General features: G+C 48.8%; 1 protein-coding gene across 1 annotated transcript in view; it reads right to left on the bottom strand.

Moving 5' to 3' along the window:
* Positions 1-24,750, bottom strand: part of CLPTM1 (CLPTM1 regulator of GABA type A receptor forward trafficking) — a 49,195-nt gene that overhangs the window by 14,358 nt on the left and 10,087 nt on the right. The window contains exons 4-8 of the mRNA XM_065420682.1: positions 19,275-19,433; positions 17,149-17,266; positions 4,812-4,897; positions 2,343-2,463; positions 492-736 (exon numbers count right to left, since the gene is read on the bottom strand). Coding sequence (XP_065276754.1) covers positions 492-736; positions 2,343-2,463; positions 4,812-4,897; positions 17,149-17,266; positions 19,275-19,433 — 729 coding nt within the window. The remainder of the gene's footprint in view (positions 1-491; positions 737-2,342; positions 2,464-4,811; positions 4,898-17,148; positions 17,267-19,274; positions 19,434-24,750) is intronic.

Raw genomic sequence — 24,750 nt, 5'->3', positions numbered from 1 at the left:
AAAGGAAACTGAAAGGGATCCCAGATGGTGGTGATGTCTGGGCCAGAAGAGAGGTATCAGGAGGGGGTAGGCCATTTGGGAATGTTCTGAAAAGTGCCTGGATGACTTAGGGGCCCAAGATGCATTTTCAAAAGTGACTGCCATTTGGCGTTCAGGCTCCTAAGTCACTTAGTCTTTTGAAACTCTTAGCCAAACCTGAGCTGCTGGGGTATGTTAAAATTAAGCTGATAGCATGAAATGAGGAGCTGTTGGAAAGTCAGGCCAAGACGGGGCTGGATGGAGGGGGACAGGCCAGGAGTGGAGAGGTACACTGGGAGTCGTCCACACAGGAACAGCAGTTGAAGCTCTGAGTGTGGGTCAGAAAGGGTGGGGAGGTGCGAGCCTAGGACAGAGGCCTGTGGGACCTCCACGGAAAGTGGCAGAGAGAGGGACTCACCAAAAGCAAAGCTGGAGAAAACCCACCCAGAGGAGATTCGTCAAGGCTGTCTAACCTTTACAGAATCCTGCTCCTCGTCCGATTGCTCGTACAAGTCCTCTCCCAGGAAGTTCCACGGGGACTTGGAGCTCTGTGCGGCATAGAGCTGCCAGCGCCACAGCGAGAGTGGGCAGAAGGAGAGGCGGAAAGGCAGCCGCTCCACTGTCTCATTGATGGGGAAGTAATCCTTCTGCAGGTTCCAGTAATCGTTGAAGTAGAGGATGGGGTAGTAGTCACCACTGACTGCATCGAACTTCACATCTGCAGCAATGGGAGAGAGCGCAGAGACAGGGATGGGATAGCACAAAGGAAGTGAGTGAAGGTAGCTAAGACAGACAATGGAGACCCACCTCATCCTGCAACTACAGAAATCATCCTAGACCAGCACCAACAGGAACCCCAGGCCAGCAACTGCTTCTGTACAGCTGGCTGCAAATGGAGCCTGAGCTTCCCGGCCTTCCCTCAGGAGAAAGATGCCGGCTCCTGCAGCACACAGGGTACTCCCAGCACTGAACGACTGCCAGAGTGCAATGGAGGGGGTCTTGCTTTGCCAGAGGGACAGGAGAGTATAGCACTGTTCTCTCGGTGCCCAGAGCTCAAACCCATTCCCCTCTGGGTATTACTGACCAAGCTCAGACTCAGGTATTGAAAGCAGTCTGAACACCATCCAATTAAACCAGGCCATTTGCAGAATTCCAGTAGATCAAACTGGCTTCCAGGGAGTTTATGGTGCCAGCTATTTTCTTCTAAAGAGCGTTTGGGATTTGAATCTCAAGCTGATGGACCGTGCCGGTCTAACAACCCTGGAGACGGATGTTCATTTAGCCACAGAACAGATAGTGCATGGGGAGCAGCAGGGAAAGTCTGCCACATACATCCTTCCCTGACAGCGGAACAGCGTCCTTACTTAGGGGGCCACCTGGTGAGAGTTTACGCTCCATGACCCATTCAGTCCTGGGCTGCCACCGAGACAGGCAACACAGGGGTCCAATTACAAGGGTGAATTGGTGTGTGTGGTTATTTTTGGCGCTGTGGATACCTGCCTCTTAGACGCTGCACTGAAGCCATTCACTCACTTCCCGTAAGCAGGCTTGGCAGAATTCAATTTGCTTTTTAAAAAATAATTTTGACAGCTATCCATGCTTATTTCTTTAAGTGTTTATCCAATTTTTACCTATTTATTTTTTCACAGTTGCAGGATATTATGGAGGGCGGTGTCTGACAGACATTGAGATTAAGAAAGTTAAAGGTCCCTAAAAAGGCGCACTGCTCTAGCTCTGCTAATGCCGGCATTATAACACTCGCTTATGCACGTTACGGTTGGACTCAAGTTTTCAAGCAGCATTTTTCTTACTTTGCCTACCTATCAATATCAATCAGCACTGATGGAAATAGGTAGGTAGGTAGGTAGGTGTGGGTGTGTGGGGTGAAATCAATGTTTACCAACATTTACTGCTAAAAATCCAATCCTTCCAAGCCTACTCACAAGGCAATGAATAGATGGTAATAATTTAGTTACTACCAATTTGGGAGAAATTTATACTACGGAACTAGAGGGAAAGTCTCCAATATTCCATTCCCAAACCCCTCAACTGCCCAATCCACAAGCATGCTGAAGAAATTAAGCTAGTCCAAAGCAGACAAAACCAACTCCACTCGCATACAATTACTATGTTCCAACAAATGCCCCAAACTGGGCAAATAACATAGGAAAACTCTGCAGAGAGCTGTGATGGGAGGAGATGGCAAGACCAGCTATAAGAACCAGACAGATTTGCTGGGAAGAGATGAGTTCTCGGAACAAAAGCACACATTCCAAAATGGCATCTCAGAGAACGGGAAGTGCTGGCATATCCCAAGTTCTTACATTGGTCCAGAGGCGGTGGCACGCTACCCTTCACCCAGGGAGTATGATCGTCCACTATGTTGATGGTGAGATTAGGGTGCCAGTGTGAGATCACCTCCACAGGGCCAAAGTCTTCTGCTCTCTGCAACAAAACACAAAGTCACATTTGGTACAGGGTGTTGGGGCATTTCACTGCTCTAGCAATAGCAAGAGGGCGCCACATAGACAAAAACAGCCAGTGCAGCTCATTAGATTTGGGAACTGTAGGTAATTTTGGATTTGGTCGTGGGGAAAGAGCGCACAGATAAAGGCACTGGACTTCCACAATGCAGCTAAAGACACCACCTGACAGGGATGGAAGGACCTGAGGGGTTTAGGACCATGAGGGAGGCAAAGGGGAAGACAGTGTCATCCAAATCTCAGCCAAACATGGGCAGATGTAGATCGATTAGAGGAGATAAACTTACTCCTGGAGGAATTCTGCGTCATTAGACAAAGCAGAATTTCCTTTCCCCACCCCGCAGAAATGAGCTGCAGTGCTAATAGCCACCACTAGGGGCCACTGGACTCTACAGAGCCCAGCTTGCACATAAAAGACACTGTTGGAGGGCAGGAGAGGGAGCTAGAGGGTTCCTGGCAGCTGCAGTTCCCAGCATGCCCTGGGAAGGAGAGGGCAGCACGTAGGAAGCATTGTGCAAACCTGGGACCGAGCATCAGGCTGTTTCTCCCTCTGGATCCCTGGGCTTGGGGGGGGGCATGATTACGTAGTGTTATTTTGACAAATAAAATGTGTAGAATTTTAAAAGATTGTGTGCAGAATTTTTAGTTTTAAACTAGGAGATTTTTTACAACTTAAAACCCGTAAGAACTCGATTTGTTTTGCTAGGTTTTAGGTAGCAAGGGTCTTCGTAATGCTAGTTACTAACCCTTCCAAAGGCGCCACTTTGACAGGGCAGCTCCAGCCCAAATTGAAAATTTCTGAACCAGGTCAGAGCAGGTGTCTGGAAGCTCACTTCATAGGCCTTTGGTTCCCCGTCTTTCACTTCAGCCAGTCAACCCCTTCAACTGTCCATCAGTTTTCCCCCTCCTATCGGCTTTTTTGTGTCTTGTGTTTTTGCCATCTTTGTTCTCCTCCAGCCAGGAGGGAGCGAGAGATTAATACAAGTACATAAGAATGACCAGACTGGGACAGGCCAATGGTCCATAGCCCACTAGCAACCGGCAGCAGAGGGAGTGAACAGAACAGGGCAATTTATTGAGCAAACCATCCCAGCTTCTAGCAATCATAGGTTTATGGACACCCAGAGCTTGGGGTTGTCAGCACCAGCCAGTCACAGACAGGAAACAAGGATTAGATCAGACCAGACCACAACCAGCAGGGTGGCCTCTAATAATGCTTTTCTGCACCTCACAAGGCTGCATGAGGCTGTAAATCAGCAGCACCTGTTATCCAGTCTGGCACCCCCCAGCAAATACCGCTGGGTTGTCCTGGGCCCAGAGACCACTCAGAACAGGAACACACATGCCTCAGGGGTGAGCGCCAGGGCATTACAAGGGCAGGAGGAAGCCTTCTGTAGCTGGTTTCTACTTCTCTATCATACTCAGATTTGTATCCATTTTCAACAGAGGGTTTAACTGGGCTCCCTTTCTGAGTTAGCCCTTTAACAGAGTTCTGGCTGGGACCCTTCTCCTCCTCAGTCGCAGACTGTTCTGTCACAGGCCTAGAGAGCTGAAGCCAAGAGGGGAGGCAGAAGTGACAGCAGTAGCACACGTATAGGAGCAGGAAAAGGTAGTTGAAACAGAGCCTGGGAGGTCACAGTCCCCCAGTGCGATTGTCTGATAAAGGGGTGAGGGAAAACCTTGTATCAATACATCAGAGGGAGAACCAGGTAACGGTTCATTAAAGAGATGGAGCAAAGAAGTACCCTGTGTAGGCAGGAGAATTCCACAGAAACATCTCCGCAGTACCAAGGATCAAGGAGGGTGAACCAACAAACATCCAGGGAACCTGTTGGACGTATTCACTGCTGAGTCTAAGTTCTACTTCCCACTGGTTGGGAAAAGCATTAACCCACAGCAAACAAAGGGATATAGAGATGATTAAAAAAAAATCAAAAATCTGATTTAATTTAAATCATCAATCCACTTGTAGCAAAGCAGCTATTCCCGGAGTAATGACACCTGGGATATGGCAAATTCTGCGGATGTCCAGGTTCTGCTAGGGAGTTAAGATGTACTTTGAAATGTCTTTACCATGTGTTTTACAAGTCAATTTGCTTCACAGCCTCTCTGCGAAAGGCCAATGTAATCACTCCAACACCCCACCCCAGCAGAGACCCTGAGCATTCATCCTATTCTTTCGAAGTGGAAGTTAGTACCCAACTGCAGCAAAGCCTAAACTTCTCTCCAAGCACAAAGACTCACCTGGGTGTGGAAGCAGAGGTGAGAGAAAAGCCAGGGCCTCGCTGAATGAGGAAAGCAGTTAGTTACCTTTATCATTTCTGGATCTGCTTCCGTCTCCCCCGTCAGAAGATTCTTGGTTTTCTGGAACCGTCGACGTTTATATTTATTTATCACTAGAAGGATAGAGACAGGCAGGCAGACGTGAGTAACGCTGAATTCTTCCACTTATCAGTAACACACTCTGCAGGAGGCAGCCGCCCAAAACAGATCCGCTTCAAGCAGCATCTCCCTGCTTCTCCTGAGCTCATGAGTTGGGACATAAAGTGGACCACTGACCAGGTGAATGAAAAGCATCAGTTCTTGGCACTTCCTGAACATCCTTCGTTCAAACTGGACATCTCGTGACCCCCCATGTAATAACCTTGTGACCTCCTGCGGGGTCATGACACCCAGTTTGAGAACACCTGCTTTAGATTTATACAAATATTAAAAAACCCTATTCAAGGCTCACAGTAAATTAATATAAGAAAAGCATCCAATGGGGACATAATACCTTCTTAAGAACATAAGAATGGGCATACTGCGTCAGACTAAAGGTTCATCTAGCCCAGTATCCTGTCTTCCAACAGTGGCCAATGCCAGGTGCCCAAGAGAAAATGAACAGAACAGGTAATCATCAAGTGACCCTGTCATCTATTCCCAGCTTCTGGCAAACAGAGGCTAGGGACACCATCCCCGTCCATCCTGGCTAATAGCCATTTGAACCCTGTTATAGTCTTGGCCTTCACAACATCCTCCAGGAAAGAGTTCCACAAACTGACTGTAGATTGTGTGAAAAAATACTTCCTTTTGTTTTAAACCTGCTGCCTATTAATTTCATTAGGTGACCCCTGGCTCTTGTGTTATGAGAAAGAGTAAATAACACTTCCTTATTTACTTTCTCCATACCAATCATGATTTTATAGACCTGAATCATATCCCCCCTTAGTCGTCTCTTTTCCAAGCTGAAAAGTGCCAGTCTTATTAATCTCTCCTCATACGGAAATCCTCTGACTCCCTGTATTACACAGGACTTCACCTAGTTACTCCGGCATCGAGGCCAACGGTTTGTTTGGCTAAAGCATACCATCCAGAAAGGCAGTCAGCTGGAGAATCTGTCCCTTCCCTTGGCAGTTTGCACCCATGGTTAATCATCTCACTGTTAAATTTGTGCCTTACTTCTAATAAAAGTGTCTGGCTTTACCTCAGTAGCAGCCTTGCATATTTCAAAAGATGGTCTCTGCAAAAGCCACATTGCGGAGATCTCTATAGACCTCACTGAGATTATGCTCAGATGACATTCTACCTAGCTTCATGTTACATGACAAAAGACAGCCACATTCCCATCCTACGCAGCACAACACACACCCTTTCCAACACAAAATTGCACCCACTCACTTCTGATTCATAGCGCATCGCTTTTCTGTAATCCTCGAGGATCATCCCAACTTCTTGGAAATAAGTTTCACTTACCATTCTCCAGAAGCCAACTCCTAGATCTGTTGATGCCCATCTGGTTTTTTTTTTTTTTTACACACAAACATGTCCCTTTCCAAAGGGCATTTATTCAAATTTGTATAATAAAAATAGAGCGTTTAAAGCCAGAAGGGATCAATGATCTCTAGTCAGACCGTAAAAGGCCCCTGAATTAATTTCAATCTTGATTTTAAGAGAGTCAGTGATGGAGAATCCATGAAAACCTTGTGACTTAACTAAAAGTAACTGGGGGGTGGGGGTGGGAGTGCACGGAAGAATGACCGCTGGAGCCCTATGGGGGGGCACCCCTCCACCACAGGGAGGCACAGAGCCCCCGCTCCAGCCCACAACCGCGGTGCACAGTCCTGGCTCCAACTCCAGCTGCAGCCATGGCAGGGGGTGGGTAGGTGGGAGGGAGGGAGGCACATGACCTGGATGCAGCCCTGGAGGGTGGGGGCGCACACAACCTGGAGCACATAGCCACGGCGGGGGGCCAGCAGGGCCACAGCCAATGGGGCGGGAGGCGCATGCCCCAGCTGTAGCCATGGCCGGGGGGGTGGGGGAGATGTGGTATGTGCACAGCCCCGGCAGGTGATGGGGTGGCATGTGCAGAGCTCCCGCTGCAGCCGGGGGTAGGGGAGGCCACAACCCCGGCAGGTGGGGGAGAGGGGTAACGCTGAGAGCTGAAGAGTCATGGAATCTGTGACCTCCATTACTAAATCGTATCCTTACTTATAAACTGTGTTCAAGTCACCCATTAATCTTCGCTTCAAGCTCAACAACTCATTGACTATCCTGATGCTTAAATTAATGAAAACAATCACTAACCCAGTCAGTTTAATGGCTATCGATAGAGTAATGGCCGACAAGCAGGACACTTCCAGTGTGAGGGCATTACCAGTGGGGAGGCACATGACCAGTGGAAGCACCTACATAAAGAAGATTCCAGACCCCTCTGGTCCCATGGCAATAACCAGATGGAGCGATTCATTCAGAGGAGAAGCAGATTGAGGAAAATGCAGGGTAGCTGGAACGGTGACCCCTTTGTGTGCATTCAGTCCATAGACAAGTACAAACAATTTGCAGATAGTTGTGTTCAACAGACCACAACAAAATGAAAGTGAACAGCCTATCTTACTAGCTGCTACCTTATGGGAATTCTGCAGTGACTCTTGTTGCAGGGATGATCTGACAACAAAAGATCAAGCGGGTGGTTTAAAACAGCAATTCTAGTTTTAAACTCCCTCTACCGAGAGAGAGAGAGAGAGAGAGAGAGAGAGAGAGAGATTGATTGATTCAATCCTTTGCACCTTGATGAAAGGACAGAATCCCAATTATTTTATTGCCATTAATGAAGCAACCCGAACACTCCAATGATTGGGACCTAGTGTTGCAGCAGTTGCTTTTTGCCTACAGGGCTGTACCACATCCCAGTTTAGGGTTTTCACCATTTGAACTTGTGTATGGCCGCGAGGTTAAGGGGCCATTACAGTTGGTGAAGCAGCAATGGGAGGGGTTTATGCCTTCTCCAGGAACTAACATTCTAGACTTTGTAAGCAACCTACAAAGCACCCTCCGACACTCTTTAGCCCTTGCTAAAGAAAACCTAAAGGATGCTCAGGAAGAGCAAAAGGCCTGGTATGATAAACATTCCAGAGAACGGTCCTTCAAAGTAGGAGACCAAGTCATGGTCTTAAAGGTGCTCCAGGCCCATAAAATGGAAGCGTCGTGGGAAGGACCATTCACGGTCCAGGAGCGCCTAGGAGCTGTTAACTATCTCATAGCCTCCCCCACCTCCAACATAAAGCCTAAGGTATACCATGTTAATTCTCTTAAGCCCTTTTATTCCAGAGAATTAAACGTTTGCCAGTTTACAGCCCAGGAAACAGATGACGCGGAGTGGCCTGAAGGTGTCTACTATGAAGGAAAAAGGAATGGTGGCGTGGAAGAGGTGAACCTCTCCACGACCCTGGGACGTCTGCAGCGACAGCAGATCAAGGAGCTGTGCACAAGCTTTGCACCGATTTTCTCAGCCACTCCAGGACGGACCGAACGGGCATACCACTCCATTGACACAGGTAATGCTCACCCAATTAGAACCCCACCCTACCGGGAGTCACCTCATGCCCAAACTGCTATACAAAGGGAGATCCAGGACATGCTACAGATGGGTATAATCCGCCCCTCTAAGAGTGCATGGGCATCTCCAGTGGTTCTAGTTCCCAAACCAGATGGGGAAAATACGCTTTTGCGTGGACTACCGTAAGCTAAATGCTGTAACTCGTCCTGACAACTATCCAATGCCACGCACAGATGAGCTATTGGAGAAATTGGGACATGCCCAATTCATCTCTACTTTAGACTTAACCAAGGGGTACTGGCAAGTACCACTAGATGAACCCGCTAAGGAAAGGTCCGCCTTCGTCACCCAGGCAGGGGTGTATGAATTCAATGTACTCCCTTTCGGGTTGCGAAATGCACCCGCCACCTTCCAAAGACTTGTAGATGGTCTCCTAGCGGGATTGGGAGAATCTGCAGTTGCCTACCTCGATGATGTGGCCATTTTTTCTGATTCATGGGCAGAACACCTGGAGCACCTGGAAAAAGTCTTCGAGCGCATCCGGCAGGCAGGTCTAACTGTTAAGGCTAAAAAGTGTCAAATAGGCCAAAACAGGGTGACTTACCTGGGGTACCAGGTGGGTCAAGGAACTATAAATCCCCTACAGGCTAAAGTGGATGCTATCCAAAAGTGGCCGGTTCCAAAGTCAAAGAAACAGGTCCAATCCTTCTTAGGCTTGGCCGGATATTATAGGCGATTTGTACCACACTACAGCCAAATCGCCGCCCCGCTAACAGACCTAACCAAAAAAACAGCCAAATGCAGTTCAGTGGACTAATGAGTGTCAAAAGGCCTTTAACCAGCTTAAGGCAACACTCATGTCTGACCCTGTGCTAAGGGCCCCAGACTTTGACAAATCTTTCCTAGTAACCACAGATGCGTCCGAGCGAGGCGTGGGAGCAGTTTTAATGCAGGAAGGACCGGATCAAGAATTCCATCCTGTCGTGTTTCTCAGCAAGAAACTGTCTGAGAGGGAAAGCCACTGGTCAATCAGCGAAAAGGAATGCTACGCCATTGTGTACGTGCTGGAAAAGCTACGCCCATATGTTTGGGGACGGTGTTTCCAACTACAAACAGACCATGCTGCGCTACAGTGGCTTCATACCGCCAAGGGAAACAACAAAAAACTTCGGTGGAGTTTAGCTCTCCAAAATTTTGATTTTGAAATACAACACATTTTGGGAGCTTCTAACAAAGTGGCTGATGCACTCTCCCGGGAAAGTTTCCCAGAGTCAACTGGTTAACAATTGTTCTTGAAATGAAACATATGGTTAGTTTTTATATAATCAGTAGTATGTCTAAAGGTACATGTGTCTTATTAACTCTGTTTTCTCCTAGAACTCCAGGAAAAAATCACAGCCAGTGTGGAACCAAACGTCCAACACTATCTGTGATTTGGGGGGCATGTCATAACTATAAAGGGAAGGGTAACAGCTCTCCTGTGTACAGTACTGTAAAATCCCTCCTGGACAGAGACTCCAAATCCTTTTACCTGTAAAGGGTTAAGAAGCTCGGGTAACCTGGCTGACACCGGAGCCAAAGGACCAATAAGGGGACAAGATACTTTCAAATCATGGGGGGGGGGGGGGGGGGGAGAGAGAGAGAGAAAGGCTTTTGTTTTGTGCTCTTTGTTTTAAGGGGTTGTTCGCTCTTGGGACTGAGAGGGACCAGACATCAATCCAGGTTCTCCCCATCTTTCTAAACAAGTCTCTCATATTTCAAACTTGTAAGTAAAAAGCCAGGCAAGGCGTCTTAGTTTTACTTTGTTTTCTCAACTTGTAAATGTACCTTTTACTAGAGTGTTTATCTTTGTTTGCTATACTTTGAACCTGGGCTAGAGGGGGGTCCTCTGAGCTCTTTAAGTTTGATTACCCTGTAAGGTTATTTTCCATGCTGATTTTACAGAGATGATTTTTACCTTTTTCTTTAATTAAAAGCCTTCTTTTTAAGAACCTGATTGATTTCTCCTTGTTTTTAGATCCAAGGAAGTTGGATCTGTATTCACCAGGAGTTGGTGAAAGGAAGGAGGGGGGGGAAGGGTCAATTTCTCCTTGTTTTAAGATCCAAGGAAGTTGGATCTGTATTCACCAGGAATTGGTGAAAGGTTTCTCAAAGCTTCCCAGGGAAGGGAATGGTGGCAGCGGACCAGAACTAAGCTGGTAGTTAAGCTTAGAAGTCCTCATGCAGGCCCCCACACTTGTACCCTAAAGTTCAAAGTGGGGATACAGCCTTGACAAAGCGGGTGGTTTAAAACAGCAATTCTAGTTTTAAACTCCCTCTACCGAGAGAGAGAGAGAGAGAGAGAGAGAGAGAGATTGATTCAATCCTTTGCACCTTGATGAAAGGACAGAATCCCAATTATTTTATTGACATTAATGAAGCAACCCATTTAAAACAAGCATCTTAGGGTTTTTCTACATGGCAAGTCAGGGTGTGAGCCTACAGCTCACTAGTTTGTGACACAGTAACTCGACGTGTGGGCCCTCTTAGAGTGCACTAAAAATTCCCCCATGTGCTTTAATGTGCTCCCGTTTAACAGCAGTATGCCATAGTGCACTATGGACCTTTCCGTGCAGGGCCAACCTGGCTTAGAGAGGAAGTGAAAGCAGCTATAAAAATATGGAAGAAAAAGGGAACTCAATAGTAATGAACATAAATCAGAATCTAAGAATTGTAGAAAATTGATAAGGGAAGCAAAGGAACACAAGGAGAAATCTATGGTCAGTAGAGTTAAGGGCAATAAGAAGGAGCTTTAAAAAGTTATTAAGAACAAAAAGAATCCTAACAATGGTACTGGTCCATTACTAGATGGAAATGGTGGAATTATCAATATAATGCAGAAAAGGCGGAAGTGTTCAATAAAGATTTCTGTTCTTTATCTGGGAAAAAGCCTGATGTAGTCATGTTATATGATGACACTCTTTCCATTCCAATAGTAAATTTTGAGGATGTTGAAAAAACAGTTACAACATTTTTATGAAAAAGTAGGTTCTTCGAGATGTGTTACTCATGTCCAAGCTTGCAGCGTCCAGCAGGCATAACTGGACACTGCAAGAAGGAGGTTCCTAGGGTTGTGTCTGGGACAGGAGATATTGGCTAGTGTCATTCGGTTGCAAGTAACTGGGAGCAGCTTACATGCCAGAGGCTGTGCGTGAACAGCCCAGAAGTGGGGGTTCTCACAGCAAAGCAGGGTAAGTCTGGCTCCCAGAGTCAAGGATTGGAGTGGCCTAGCAGATCACCGGTCCAGATAACACCAGAGGGGAACGTCACAGTAGGTAACCATTTTTCTTTGAGTGCTTGCTCATGCTGCTTCCATTCTAGGCGACTCACAAGCAGTATCCTTGGAGATGGGCTCGCAGTTCACAGTCTTGCAGCTTGTAACACTGCTCTACTGAAGTCAGCACTGTCCTGGGCCACTCTGCCTTTCTCCACTAAGGTGGCGAACTCCTGGGCTTGGTCCCATGGAAGGGCATCCTTGAACTTGCTGATGGAGTCCCACAGACTGAAGTTGTACCTGCCTAGTAGGGCCTGATGGTTAGACACCCACAATTGAAGGCTGGCTGTCCAATACGTTTTCCTGCCAAACAAGTCCAGCCTCTTGGCGTCTAATTTTTGGTGTGCCATTGGGCTGGCAGCGCGTGTCCCGCTCAATTGATAGCGGACACGACCAACGATGCTGCTGGAGGGTGGGTGTACAGGTATTCAAATCCCTTTTCAGGGACATAGTACATCTTTTCTGCCTTCTCAGAGGTAGGCAGAATGGAAGAGGGAGTTTGCCATACTGATTTGGCAATTTTAAGGACCTCTGGGTAGACAGGCAGCACAACCCGAGCCGGGGTGATAGAAGATAACACGTTAAAGAGGTCAGACTCCTTCGCTAGCTCCCCGACCTCCGAGTTCAGATTGGCAGCTGCCCTTTTGAGGAGGGCCTGGTGCTCCTTGAAGTCGTCGGGGGTGTTGCTTGTTTGGGATGGGCCCACCACCATTTCATCTGGAGAGGACAACAACTGCATCGCAGTGGGAGGGGCGGCTTCCCCTTCCTTGTCTGGGAATGGCTCCTTGGGTGTTGGAGCCTGCTGTGTTGCCCCCACCTCAGATTCGGCACCATGCTCCAATTCCGGTGTCAGTGGTGCCGGAGGCAGCTTGTCCGATGTGGCCAGGGAGGAACGGCGGGAGTACGGGACCGGCATACAGGTATGCCCAACAGGTTCCAGTACTGCCACTGAGCGGGCCACTCTCTTTGCTGCCACGCCACCACTGCAGGAGCTGTGCCAGTCTTGCGGGTTGGTGGTGACTCACCTTTCCTTGGTGAGGGGCTGAACTTCCCCTCTGACTCAGACCATTGCCCATCCAGAGCTGTAGAGGCTTTAGTCTGCTGACTGACCCTCGTTGGCGACCGGTAAGGAGAGGGCGAGGATCAGTGTCTGCTCAAAGAGCTGTACTAGGGAGTCGGAGACCAGTGCCGCAATTGGGAACTCTCTCGGACAGGAGGGGATCGACGCCCAGGAGACCACCTAGGCGATGGTGACGTGCGCCATGGCGATGTCTGGCGGGAGGTCCAACGATGCCGTGGGTTTGGGGATCTGCACCTTAACTCAGGTGTCCCACGTCTCGTAGGTGGAGATCATGGCATGAAGAACCTGGGTCTTCTAAACAGGGACCGGGACTGTGGTGGCGAGGTCCAAGGCCACGGCAATGGGGATTGGCACCTGCGGTCCATGGACCAGAGATGTTCCACTGATTTAGAGGGCAGTCCCATAACCGGCTTGCCCTTGGATGCCGCGGGCCTTAGCCAGGCCCGTCGCCTGGCTTGTTGTCTGCAGTGCCAGCCGGCCTATTTGATCTGTGGCCGCCAGGGCCGCTTTGGGCACCGAAGGCCCTATGAGGAGCTGGGGTCCCTTGCCGCTCCCAGGAAGCAGATCCCTGGGTGGGCTAGGGGGTCGGACCATAATGGAAGCTCCGGGGCGGGCACATGGCCTGACAGATCCTTTTCCTGAAGCTCCCTTCCCCTCTGGTGCTGGCGGGCCCTTGGTCTGCGGCCGCTTCTTAGGCACCGGTGAGGGGGAACGGTGGTGGGCAGATTCCGGTGTCAGCGTTGCGCTCTGCACCGATATCGAGGTACTAGGCGTGGAGTCCAACTGGGAGGGCTCCGAGGCAGGACGAAGCGCAGCCTCCATGAGGAGGGCCCTCAACTGGATAGCCCGCTCCTTTTGAATCTGAGAGTGAAAGTTCTTGCAGATTCCTGCTCTTGTCCCCCAAACACTTTAAACAGCTATTGTGGGGGTCGCTAATGGGCATTGGCCTGCCGCACAATGAACATGGCTTAGACTTGGAGCGGGGCATGTCCCGTTCCCCAGGCTCTAAGGCGAAGCCCCAGCCAGGACTCTTAACTACTAAACTATACTAACACTTAGACCATTAAGTTAAGTACACCTCTACCCCAATATAACGCGACCCGATATAACATGAATTCGGATATAACGCGGTAAAGCAGCGCTCTAGGGGGGCGGGGCTGCGCACTCCGGCGGATCAAAGCAAGTTCGATATAACACGGTTTCACCTATAACACAGTAAGATTTTTTTGGCTCCCGAGGACAGCGTTATATCGGGGTAGAGGGGTAACTATAAACTAATACAAAGGAGACAGAACAATGGGTTGTAAGAACCTCTAACACTTACGCAATGCAAGACATGGCGCTCCGACCAACTGTCACTAGTGGTAAGAAGGAAATGAGAGGGCGTAGGGCCGACAGCGCCTAAGATACCGATGCATGAGCACGGCACTCAAGCGGGTGCCACAGCGGACCCTACGGATACCACTAAGGCAAAAATATTCGGACACTGCACGTGGGCACACACACCCCTAGAATGGACATGAGCAAGCATTCACAGGAGAACAGCAGCTGATTCGGGTTACTTGCATCCAAGAGTTTAAAAAGAGCTGGAGGAGAAGCTTACTGGACCATTAATACTCATTTTTCAATAAGTCCTGTAACTTCCACGGTGTTTCCAAAGAATGGAAGAAAGCAAATGTGCCAATATTTAAAAATGGTAAATGTGATGACCTAGGTAATTGTAGGCCTGAAGCTGATGCTCGGCAAGATAATGGAATGCCTGATATGGGACTCGATTAAGGAAGAATAAAAGTAGAGTAATACTATTCATACCAATCTACATGGGTTTATGGAAAATAGATCCTAACTTGATTGTTATGAGATTATCAGCAAAATTTGTAAAGATAATATTTGTAATATACTAAGACTTCTGTAAGGCATTTAATTTAGTATCGCACACCATTTTGATTAGAACCTAGGAAGATACTAAATTAACACAATACTTTAAATGGATTAAAAATGCTGATAGGTCTCAAAGTAATTGTAAGGGGGGCCTCATCAAGCAGGTGTGTTTTTAGCAGGGTTCTGCAAGGGGCAGGTTACTGATTTAAAGACCTGGATTGCTCGGTAAAGTGGGTGCCAGCAAACGGTATTATTTTAATACAGGTAAATGTATACATCTAGAGAACAAAGAATGTAGGACACACCTATAGGATGGGGGACTCTATCCTGGGAAGCAGCAAGTCTGAAAAAGATTAGGGGGTTGTAGTGGATAATCAGCTGACCATGAGCGCCCAGTGTGATGCTGTGGCCAAAAGGGCTAATGCGATCGATCCTGGGATGCACAAACAAGGGAAAGTCAAGTACAAGTAGAGAGGTTCTTTTACCTCTGTATTGGCACTGGTGCGACCGCTGCTGGAATAGTGTGTCCAGTTCTGGTGTCCACAATTCAAGAAGGACATTGATAAATTGGAGAGAGATCAGAAAAGAGCCATGAAAATGATGAAAGGATTAGAAAACCTGCCTTTTAGTGACCGACTCAAGGAGCTCACTATTTAGCTTAACAAAGAAAAGGTTAAGGGATGACTGGATTACAGTACCTACCTGGGAAACAAATATTTGATAATGGGCTTTTCAGTCTAGCAGAGAACAGTCTAACATGATCCAATGTCTGGAAGTTGAAGTTGGAAAAATTCGAATTGGAAAGAAGGTATACATTTTTTAATGGGGAGGATAATTATCCATTGGAACAACTAACAAAGGGTCATGGTAGATTCTCCATCACAGGGAATTTTTAAATCAAGGTTGAATTTGTTTAAAGTAAGAGATTTTCTACTTCAAAAGGAATAATGTTGGGAAAGTTCGCTGGCCTGTGCTGTACAGGACATAACAGTAGTGGTCCTACTACAGACAAAAAGAAGGGGGGCGCGATCAAGTAAGTTTGAGAGCCACTGCTGTAGAATCACACCATGGCTTGCCGTCCACTAACTCACCATGTAGACAAGCCCTTAGTTAGAAAGCGCAAGACACACAAAGGGTACATGTCACCAACACGGCACTATGGTAGCCTCTCAGTTAGTTGTTCTAGTATTAGAACACTTCTGTACTATGACACCAGTTATATCACACTGCTCAAGCATAATCAGACAGTCATGGAGTTTAAGGCCAGAAGTAGGGTGACCAGATGTCCCAATTTGACAGGGACAGTCCCGATATTTGGGCCTTTTTCTTATATAGGCGCTTATTACCCCCCACCCTGTCCTGATTTTTCACACTTGCTATCTGGTCACCCTAGCCAGAAGGGAGCACCTGTATTCCCTGTAAGCTGCGCACTTGGGCAGCTGCACAGGAGAGATTCAAGTGCCGCCCAGCTGATTAGCAGAGTCCCCACAGCCAGCACCATGTGTTCAGGTGCCCCTCCCCCAACGTTGATTTCCCCAGCAGCCAGCTCACACAATCTCTCTCCCTCTCCCCATGTACCCCATCTCTGCAGAGCCGGGGAGGGGAGACAACAGGGCTCAGGACAGACCAGGAGAGCTTTCCGTGTGTGTCTTAAAGAGAGAGTGCATGGTTTTCCCCAGCAGCCAACACACACACACACACCTCCCAACACATACTTGTATTATTGCTGCTGTTATTCCTTGGTACTTTCTGCAATGCACATATAGTCTCTGTAATTTTATTCTTTCAAAGTGAGATAGTTTAGGGTTTTGACTGGTTTATGCATTTCATAATTTTTATTTCTCTTTACATTTGATTCTTTGAGTAGTGAGTTCTAAAATGCGTAGCCTGTCCCGATGGAGTAACTATCCCTATGGTAACTTTTTAAAAATATATACAGATTGTCTCTAGGTTTTTTGTTTTTACTGGTGGCGCACAGCCGCACATACCTCAGTACACATAATGTTTATTCTGCACATGGATAGAAAAAGTTAGAGGGAACATTGGGGACCACCACCTCAGAGTCTGACCTCCTGTGTAACACAGGCCACCAACAGTACACAGTAAACTCAACAACCAACATTAGACCTAAGCATTACAGCTCACAGGAGACTAGACTATTACGTGCCACAGGTAGAGAACAGAAGGGACCGAAAGGCACCAGTGCCCAAGATCCCCACAATTGCAGGGAAATGATTACGTGAGATACACCCAGATAATCTTGGCAAGTGACTGGCACCCACCGCTGCAGAGGAAGGCGAAAAACCCCAAGGTCCCTGCTACGCTGACCTGGGGGAAAATTCCTTCCCAACCCCATGTATGGCAACCAGTTCAACCCTGAGCATGTGAGCAAAACCCAGCCAGCCCAGCACCTAAGAATGCTCGGTGCCACCTCAGAGCCCTGGCCCACCCCAGCCAATGTCCCATCTCCCGCCATGACCATCCCTGATGCTTCAGGAGAAGGAAATAAAACACTGTTGAACCCCACCACTCATGCCAGCAGGAGCTGTCTTACTTCGTGATGTGTGAACCGTAGCAAGTCTTCTGTACAAGTTCTTCTGTTTGGGATCGGGATGGAAGCCACTCTTCGTAAAAAACACATGGACGTACATGGAGCCATTATGCTGCACGCTCTGAAATCATACACACCAACAGGACGGTTAGCCACCTCATTCCCTGCACTGGAAAACCAGGAACGACATTGCCTAGGCTATGCAGAGCAGTATGCATCAAGAAGTGTACTGTGCCTGTCATGATCACTTCAAGACACATTGCCTTCCTCTTCTGGATGCACTAATAGCATCCATTATGCTCCAGTGAGTCCACTGGCCAATCCAAAGTGATATGGCTATTCCCTGTGTAATGAAAAGGCTTAATACATAGAGCCCATACGAAGGGGAACATCACAACACTCGTTTTATAACTAGTTTTACAGATCTCTACAATTCTAAACAAAGCTTCATCACCACATGACCGTTGCTCTTTCCATGTAAGTACCACGCTTCCCTTATTTCAGTCTGCTGTTTATTTATACTACCATAGTGCCGAGGAGCCCCGGTCATGGACCAGAACCCTGTTGCACAAGGTGCTGTACAAACCTGGAACAAAAGACAGCCTTGCCCATAAATTAGCTCTGTGCATAATACGTATGAACAGTGGGAATGGCTGCTCTTGGAATGCTATTTGTCTAATCATGAATGGATAAACAAGGTTTCCCATGCACTGTCTGGCCATAAGAAAGGCAGGAGCCCACTCTTAACCATACAGAGGCTGCAAAGTATTAAAGCTTTTGGATTACTCAAGAGATGAACACCTGTGATGGATGAATAAGGCTGTGCCAAAGACACTTTTGTATAACAGTAACGCCGTGGGGCCCGAGGGAGATGAAGCCCCATTGCGTGAGAGCCGTTCAGACATGGATGGTTTGAAAAACGTGCAGCTTAACAGCAGACAAGACCAAGTGGGCATAAAAGAAAGAATGTGGGTGAGAAGTTGAGAACACCGATGGGATCATGTGGCCCCCACCACCTCAATGGCTCCACTCGCAACCTGGCCCCACCCCATCTTATCTTTGGCTCTACCCACAGCCCAGCCCCCTCAGCCGCTCCAAGTAACTTTTTTTTTTTTTTTTAAATGTTTACAAGATTCAAAACTAAAAGACAACCAAGCCAGGCCTCGGTAATCCCCAAGGGCCATCTGTCTGCCCTTGCAGTGGTCAGTGTCCTGCACCAGCAGATTTTCAGGAGGGGTTTGGAGAAAGATTGGGTAGTGGCTTTACAGACCAATTTAGAGAGGATGATCCAGGCCTACTTACAGCCCAGAAGCAAGCACTAAGGGAGCTACAGGCAAGCAGGCTGTTGAGGCAGACACTGCAGGAGGAGTAGCAGGAGACCAGTTGCTAGCAAACAGTAACAGCTAGGAGAAGGGCCCTGAAGAGTGATCGCATGCAGCTGAAGTCTGACACAAGGGGAAAAGGGAAGCTAGCAGAGCAAACGGAAGAGGGAGAGTAATGTAGTCCACCTGATGTACCAGGAACACTATCTCAGCAGTGGCATTTTGAACAGGCCAGAGGTAGCAAGGAGCCAGAGTCAGGATGGGACATGAGGGGCCTGGGTGAAAGTTTTAGTCATATGGGCAGAGAGAGATGGCTGGGTCCGAATAAAAGGAGATGTTCTAGACTTCACCATTACTGGCAGAGCAGCAGCTCGCCACCACCCAAAGACAACACTCCTTTGCAAACAAAGAAATGGGGCTGGGTTTGCAAGCTGACCAATGCCTTGTTCAGGTACATCTCAGCATCTGACTCCTGCTCTGGAACACAAGGCCAGAAAGGACATTGCAGGCAGGGCAGTTTATTGCTGGCCAAATCAGGAGAGTGAAACACAGGCTTGCGCTAGAATGCCAGCTACACCTTACTTATGGAAAGATCAGTCACTCCGTAAGATCCCTGAAGGCTGCAGAGGGAAAGCCTGCAATGCCTTAGCCTAAGCATTTCATCTGAGGCTTTAAAAGGAGGAGGACACAGAGCAAAAAAGGGGAGAAAACAACTCATCTCCAAGTCAGGGCTCCATTCTATGGCCCATTATCCAGCGTCAGGAGAAAAACCACCTAGGAAGAGAGAAATCACAGTTATGTACTAACCTCAGGAACGTCTAACTCCGCATAGCGTTCATAGCACCCATCTGCATTCTCACCACTGGTCCAGTCACCATAGACAAGGTCCCGTTGCTCCCAAAACAGTGCTGAGGTGACATTAAAATCTGTAAAGTGCTCATGCTCTGAGATATACACGTGAAGATCCTGCAGGGAGAAGAGAGGAGGGTTGCTTCTGGCAGACAGCTCAGCGTGATGGTGACATCAAAATACTGAAGGGAGGGTGGGTGAAAGGGGATACTCCCAGGAGCAGATAACCACCCCTGGATGGAACTCCAACTGAAATGCTGTTTTACTTACTTGTGAAGTGCGGTTCTGCTCTGACAAGCGGCTCCTTTTGACTCAGCAGATGGCTCACAAGAGAACAGAGTTAGCACTGCTGGCCAACGTAAGTTTCTCCTGCCCTTGACTCCTGTTAACCATGCAGAGGCAGCACAGGAATGAGAGGAGAACCGGGAGTCTGTTGTGGCTCATGTGTCATCAGGATCTTTAGCTGCATGCCAACTGCCAAGTCCTGCCCTCTGTCAGACATGTGATCCACAGAGGGCAACAGGGTTGCAAAAGTTTACGTGCCTGTACAATCTTTATTGCTGAGCCAGAAAGACCCCAGCTTGACTCTCAGATCCCACGATGCGTTTGCAAGGAAAACAGCTCTATATCTGTAAGCTGAGCAGGTTAGCTAAGCAATCACTAAGGGCTTGTCTGCATGGGAAAGTTATACCAATATAAGCTAAGGTCTGAATCTAAACAGCTACAGTTATACTAATATAACTCCCTGTGCAGACACATTCATATTCCCATAGAACAGGGCCTTTTTTAATTTAGCTTATGTTGCTTGGGAAGGGGTTTAAACTAAACTGAAAAAAACCCACTCTTATTCCAGAATAAGAGTGTCTGCACAGGGAGTTACACGGGTATAGTTATACAGGTTTAATTATACCTGTACAACTGCAAACACTTTCCTATGTAGACAAGCCTTAAGGGCGTCTACGTAAAGCACTTCAGTGTAGACACTACCTTCACTGACGGGAGGGATCCCCCCATTGGTGTACGTAATCCACCTCCCCCAAGAGGTGGGATCTAGGCTAGAATTCTTCCATCGACCTGGCGCTGTCTACACTGGGGTTAGGCTATGTCTACACAGCGCACCTTACAATGGCACAGCTGTGCTGCTGCAGCTGCGTCATTGTCAGATGCGCTGTGTGGCTGTTCTTTATCACCGTGAGAGCGCTCTCCTGGTGACAAAATAAAACCACCCCCAACGAGGGGCAGCAGTTTAGTCGCCGGGAATAGCGCTGTCCACACCAGCTCTTTTTGTCGTTAAAACTTTTGTTCTTTGGGGGTGTTTTTTCACACCCTGAACAACAAAAGTTTTAGCAACGAGAGTGCCAGTGTAGACATGGCCTTATGTCGGTATAGCTATGCCTCTCAGGGTGTGGATTTTTCACCCCCCCAAGACACATAGCCAGACCGATGTAAAATTCTAGTGTAGACCAGGCCTAAGACAGAGAATGTGGAATAAGTTCTGTGATGTGACAAATCCATCTATGCTCTGATGCCACAGTGCCACTCAGAAGAACTGCTGCAAATCTACATGCTTATGACACTGTCAAACAACAGACTTCAAAACGCGAGCGAGCCAACCTACAGCGGGAAATGCACTAGTGTTACCTGGTCCCTTTTAAAGTTAAGAAAACGGAGACAATGAATGAGCACCTTGCTTCAGCTGCACCGTGGAGTAGAGGGTTAGGGGCAGGGCACCACATATTCAATGTCAAACTGGGAACCCCCATGGCAACCACCCCTCTCCAGGCAGAAGGGGACAGAGCTAGCTTCGGTGGCTCATCTCCCTGGGTCTCAGCTGCTGCACCATTCTCCAGACAGCCCTGGTCACCACCTGCACTTCCAGCTTCCCTGCTGCCAACTAGCCCCCAACCCCTACAGCTTGGTCCCGTGGAGCAGTGCAGGGAACACATGCTGGAATCCAACCAGCTCTCCACTCGTGGGGAATGCTGCAGAGCAAGAGGTGGGTGCAGACAGGATCCAACAGGGCAGGGAGACAGGACAAACATCAGCACTCAGCCACAGCAAAACACAACTCTGCAACATCTTGGAAACATGCCAAGTTTGCAGCTGCAGAACCGTGGAGTCCACAGGGTCCTGACTGAATGGGGGTTCACACCTTAGAGCTATTTTGTTGGCGCTCTGCAGCCTTGCACCAGCATCACAGCAGCAGTTTCTGCTTGTCTCACACTTAAGGTTATAGGACTAGAAACATACATTTTAAAAAAAAATTGAGAGCTGAGATTCTGAGCCCAATTCTGCAGCAAGAGGCAAATACTTGGGGCCATGGTTAGAGGCACAGGCCTAGGAGACACAAGACTGCAGCTTGACACTGGTCTGCCACAAGTTTCCCACATGACTTTTGACAAGTCCTCTTGATGCTTTGGTTACCCAGTGTGAAAACGGGGGAGGAGGGGATGATGTGTGGGCAGGAAGTGAGTGCAGCTGCACAAAACCGGGGTGACATGCATGGTCAGTCAGTGGAAGAGAACGGTGAACCTGCAGCGTCCCAGCCCCACAGCAGAGCCTGTTGGCGCGGACCCATTTGGGAAGTGCTGAGCCATGAGAACCACGGAGCTGACAGGGAGCAAAGTCAGCTGGGTGAACGCTTTACAAACTTTGCTGGACACACTCAGCGTGTGATGTCCAAACCCAGTGTACTCTAGAAAGAGGCAAGACGCTGCTCCCTAGCAAGGGCTAGCCCAGCTTTCAAACCTCCACTAGTTCAGCTCTAGGGCTGCTCGAATAAAGGCCACAGGACACATGCTGGACAGTGGCAGGTTAGGATTCATTTCCCAGAATTCTATTTTCACTTCCCTCCTCCTCAAGCTGCTCAAACTTCAGAGCTCGAGCCCCCAAGTCTCCTAACCAGCACCTGGCTGATTGCTGGGGGAAGAATGTTTCCCTACCACATCCTTCTCTGTGTCGCACCATGGATGGGAACTGGAAAGAACTCTTCCAGACTCCTATCCTTTAATGGAAGGAAGTTATTTCAGGGCTCAAAACCACTAGCCAGGAAACCATGGTTGGGGACCAGGGTGTCCCTTGCACACACAGGACAAGATTTCTCCACTGGCTCCCATTTTTCCTCCCTTTAAACCTCTCACTCATTTCCCCCATCCCCACATGTTCTCACTCTTCCCCACCCGTCTCTTCTCATTCCCACTTCACTCCTGGGGGAATTCTGCGCCCCTGCACATGTGCAGAATTCATGTCCCACAATGATTTGAATTCCCTTTGCTTTCTGACGGGGAAGCAAAGGGAATCCACAAGAGCGGTCATGCAACCCTCCCCAGCAGTATGTTTTGGGTGCCCAGGGCAGCCAGCAGAGAGGTAAATCACTGTGGGGTAGAGGGCAGGACTGGGGAAGACCCAGCTGGTGGCTCCCACCCTGTGCTGGGCTCAGCTGCTAGTCTCGGCTGGGGAGGATGGGACTTCCTCTTCCCCTGCACAGCCTCCAGGGCTGGGTCAGACCCACCCCCAGATTTCTCCCCAGTCTTCAAGAAGCTCTGCAAACCCCCCCCCCTTTTTGCACCCACCGCTCGTCAGCTACAGGAGGAGGGATCACTGTACAAGGAATCTGCTCCCCCAACCAACCAACCCCCATGCATCCAGACTCCCTCATACCCAGACCCTCCCTCCGAGCCTCACCCCCCCACACCTAGATCCCCACCCCACTGAGCCGCACTCCCCCAGCATCTGGACACCCCACTGAACCCCTTACACCCAGACCCCCCGCTGAGCTCTATTCCACACACACCCAGACCCCTCACCCCCACTGAGCTCCAACTACCTTCACCTGGACCCCCCTGCAGAGTCCCATTACCCTTGCACCCAGATCTCCCACTGAGCTGCCCGCACCCAGATTGCCCCACACAGAACCCTCTCAACCCACACCAGGATCCCCCCATGCTAAGCTCCTCCACACTTGGATCCTGCTGAGCTGAGCCTGCCTGCCCACACCTGGTGCACCTGGCACAGAGGGGCAGGGCTCTGGGGCAGGCACGGTCCTTGCGCTGTAACAGGGTCAGGTGCAGCCTCACCGCTGAGTCCGTGTCACAGGGGGGAGCTGCAGAGTGATCGCCCACCTCTATGCAGCCAGTGGCCTGTGCTCCCCAATGCCATGCTGGAGCCTCCACATTGATTTGACAAATAAAATTTGCAGAATTTTAAAATATTGTGTGCAGAATTTTTTTGGGGGGGGCACAGAATGCCCTCAGGAGCACCACTTCCATTCCCCATCTGAGAGCCAGGAAAACAGCTAGGGTTTTCCCAATCCCTAGCTGTTGCCTACAAGTGCTGCTCCCTTCAACTCATCATTTAGCCCTGTGCAGCAGCTGCACTGCTTGCCCTGTTGGCTACCTGCCCACCTCTCAGGTGCACTGATACTCAAACTGCCCTGCCCTCACAGGGACGATCCCAGTAGTTGCAGCAGCTCCCACCTGGCCAGGCCCAAGAGAGACAGGAAGGTATCTGGGCTAGTTTATATGCAGGAGAGGAAGGGGTTGCTAGGTTCCCTCTATGCCAACCTTCAGCACCAAGGAAAAAGGCTACTCAGGAAGGGGTCTTTGCCCCGGGAGAAGTCCAATACAGAGAGAGAGGAGCAGTGACTATGTAGCAGGCTGGGAACTGGAGACACCCTTGGGAGCAGAAGAAAGGGAAATGAACTCCCCACCCCTAGATTCTATCTATGGCAAAATCCCAGTGGGACCTGGAACTAGGCCCACATAACTCAGCCCGAGTTCACTCCAATCAGACTACACTGAAAAAGATGCCCTTGCCTTTGGAATTCATCAGCTGCACAAAGTTAAATGTACCAAAGCATGACCCGCCCCCCCCCCCCCGACTAAAAAAAACCTTCCCAGAAACACTCTCCCTACCACGTCCCCCTTCCCAGAATTAGTCCTCTCCCCCCCATTGCATCATTCGTTTTTCCAAGTTATTTTCACAACCACAAGGGCTAGAAACTTTTTTTTTTTTTTTTTTTTTTTTATTATTAAAGGAAAGCTGAGATTCTGGAACAAGTCTATGATACAGGGTGGATTCTGCAACTCTGGGCAACATAGGAGACCCATATTGCCCTTCTAGAGCATCTTGAGGATTTTGGCCTGTGTCACGAACCCATTGACTAATTCAGTCCTCCCCTCCCTGGGAGATGGTATCGTTTTCCAAGGAGGGGCACTGAAGTGACATGACTTACGCCAGGTCACACAGTGGCAGTGCAGGGTTCATTTCCCAGAGTCCAAGTCTCAGTGCGCTGCTCCAAGCACTAATTACTATCCTTCCAGGACAGGATGATACAGACACCTGGACCACAGGCCATATTTGCCCTACCTCTGAGACTGGCTGTAACAACTGTCTGATACCCATGCAGTTGCAGTGGCTACCCCTACTCAGAACC

This window comes from Emys orbicularis, chromosome 21 (assembly GCF_028017835.1).
Source record: "Emys orbicularis isolate rEmyOrb1 chromosome 21, rEmyOrb1.hap1, whole genome shotgun sequence".
Classification (NCBI taxonomy): Eukaryota; Metazoa; Chordata; order Testudines; family Emydidae; genus Emys; species Emys orbicularis.
The sequence above is the reverse complement of the archived record's forward strand: the minus strand, read 5'-3'. Positions and strand labels throughout refer to the sequence as shown.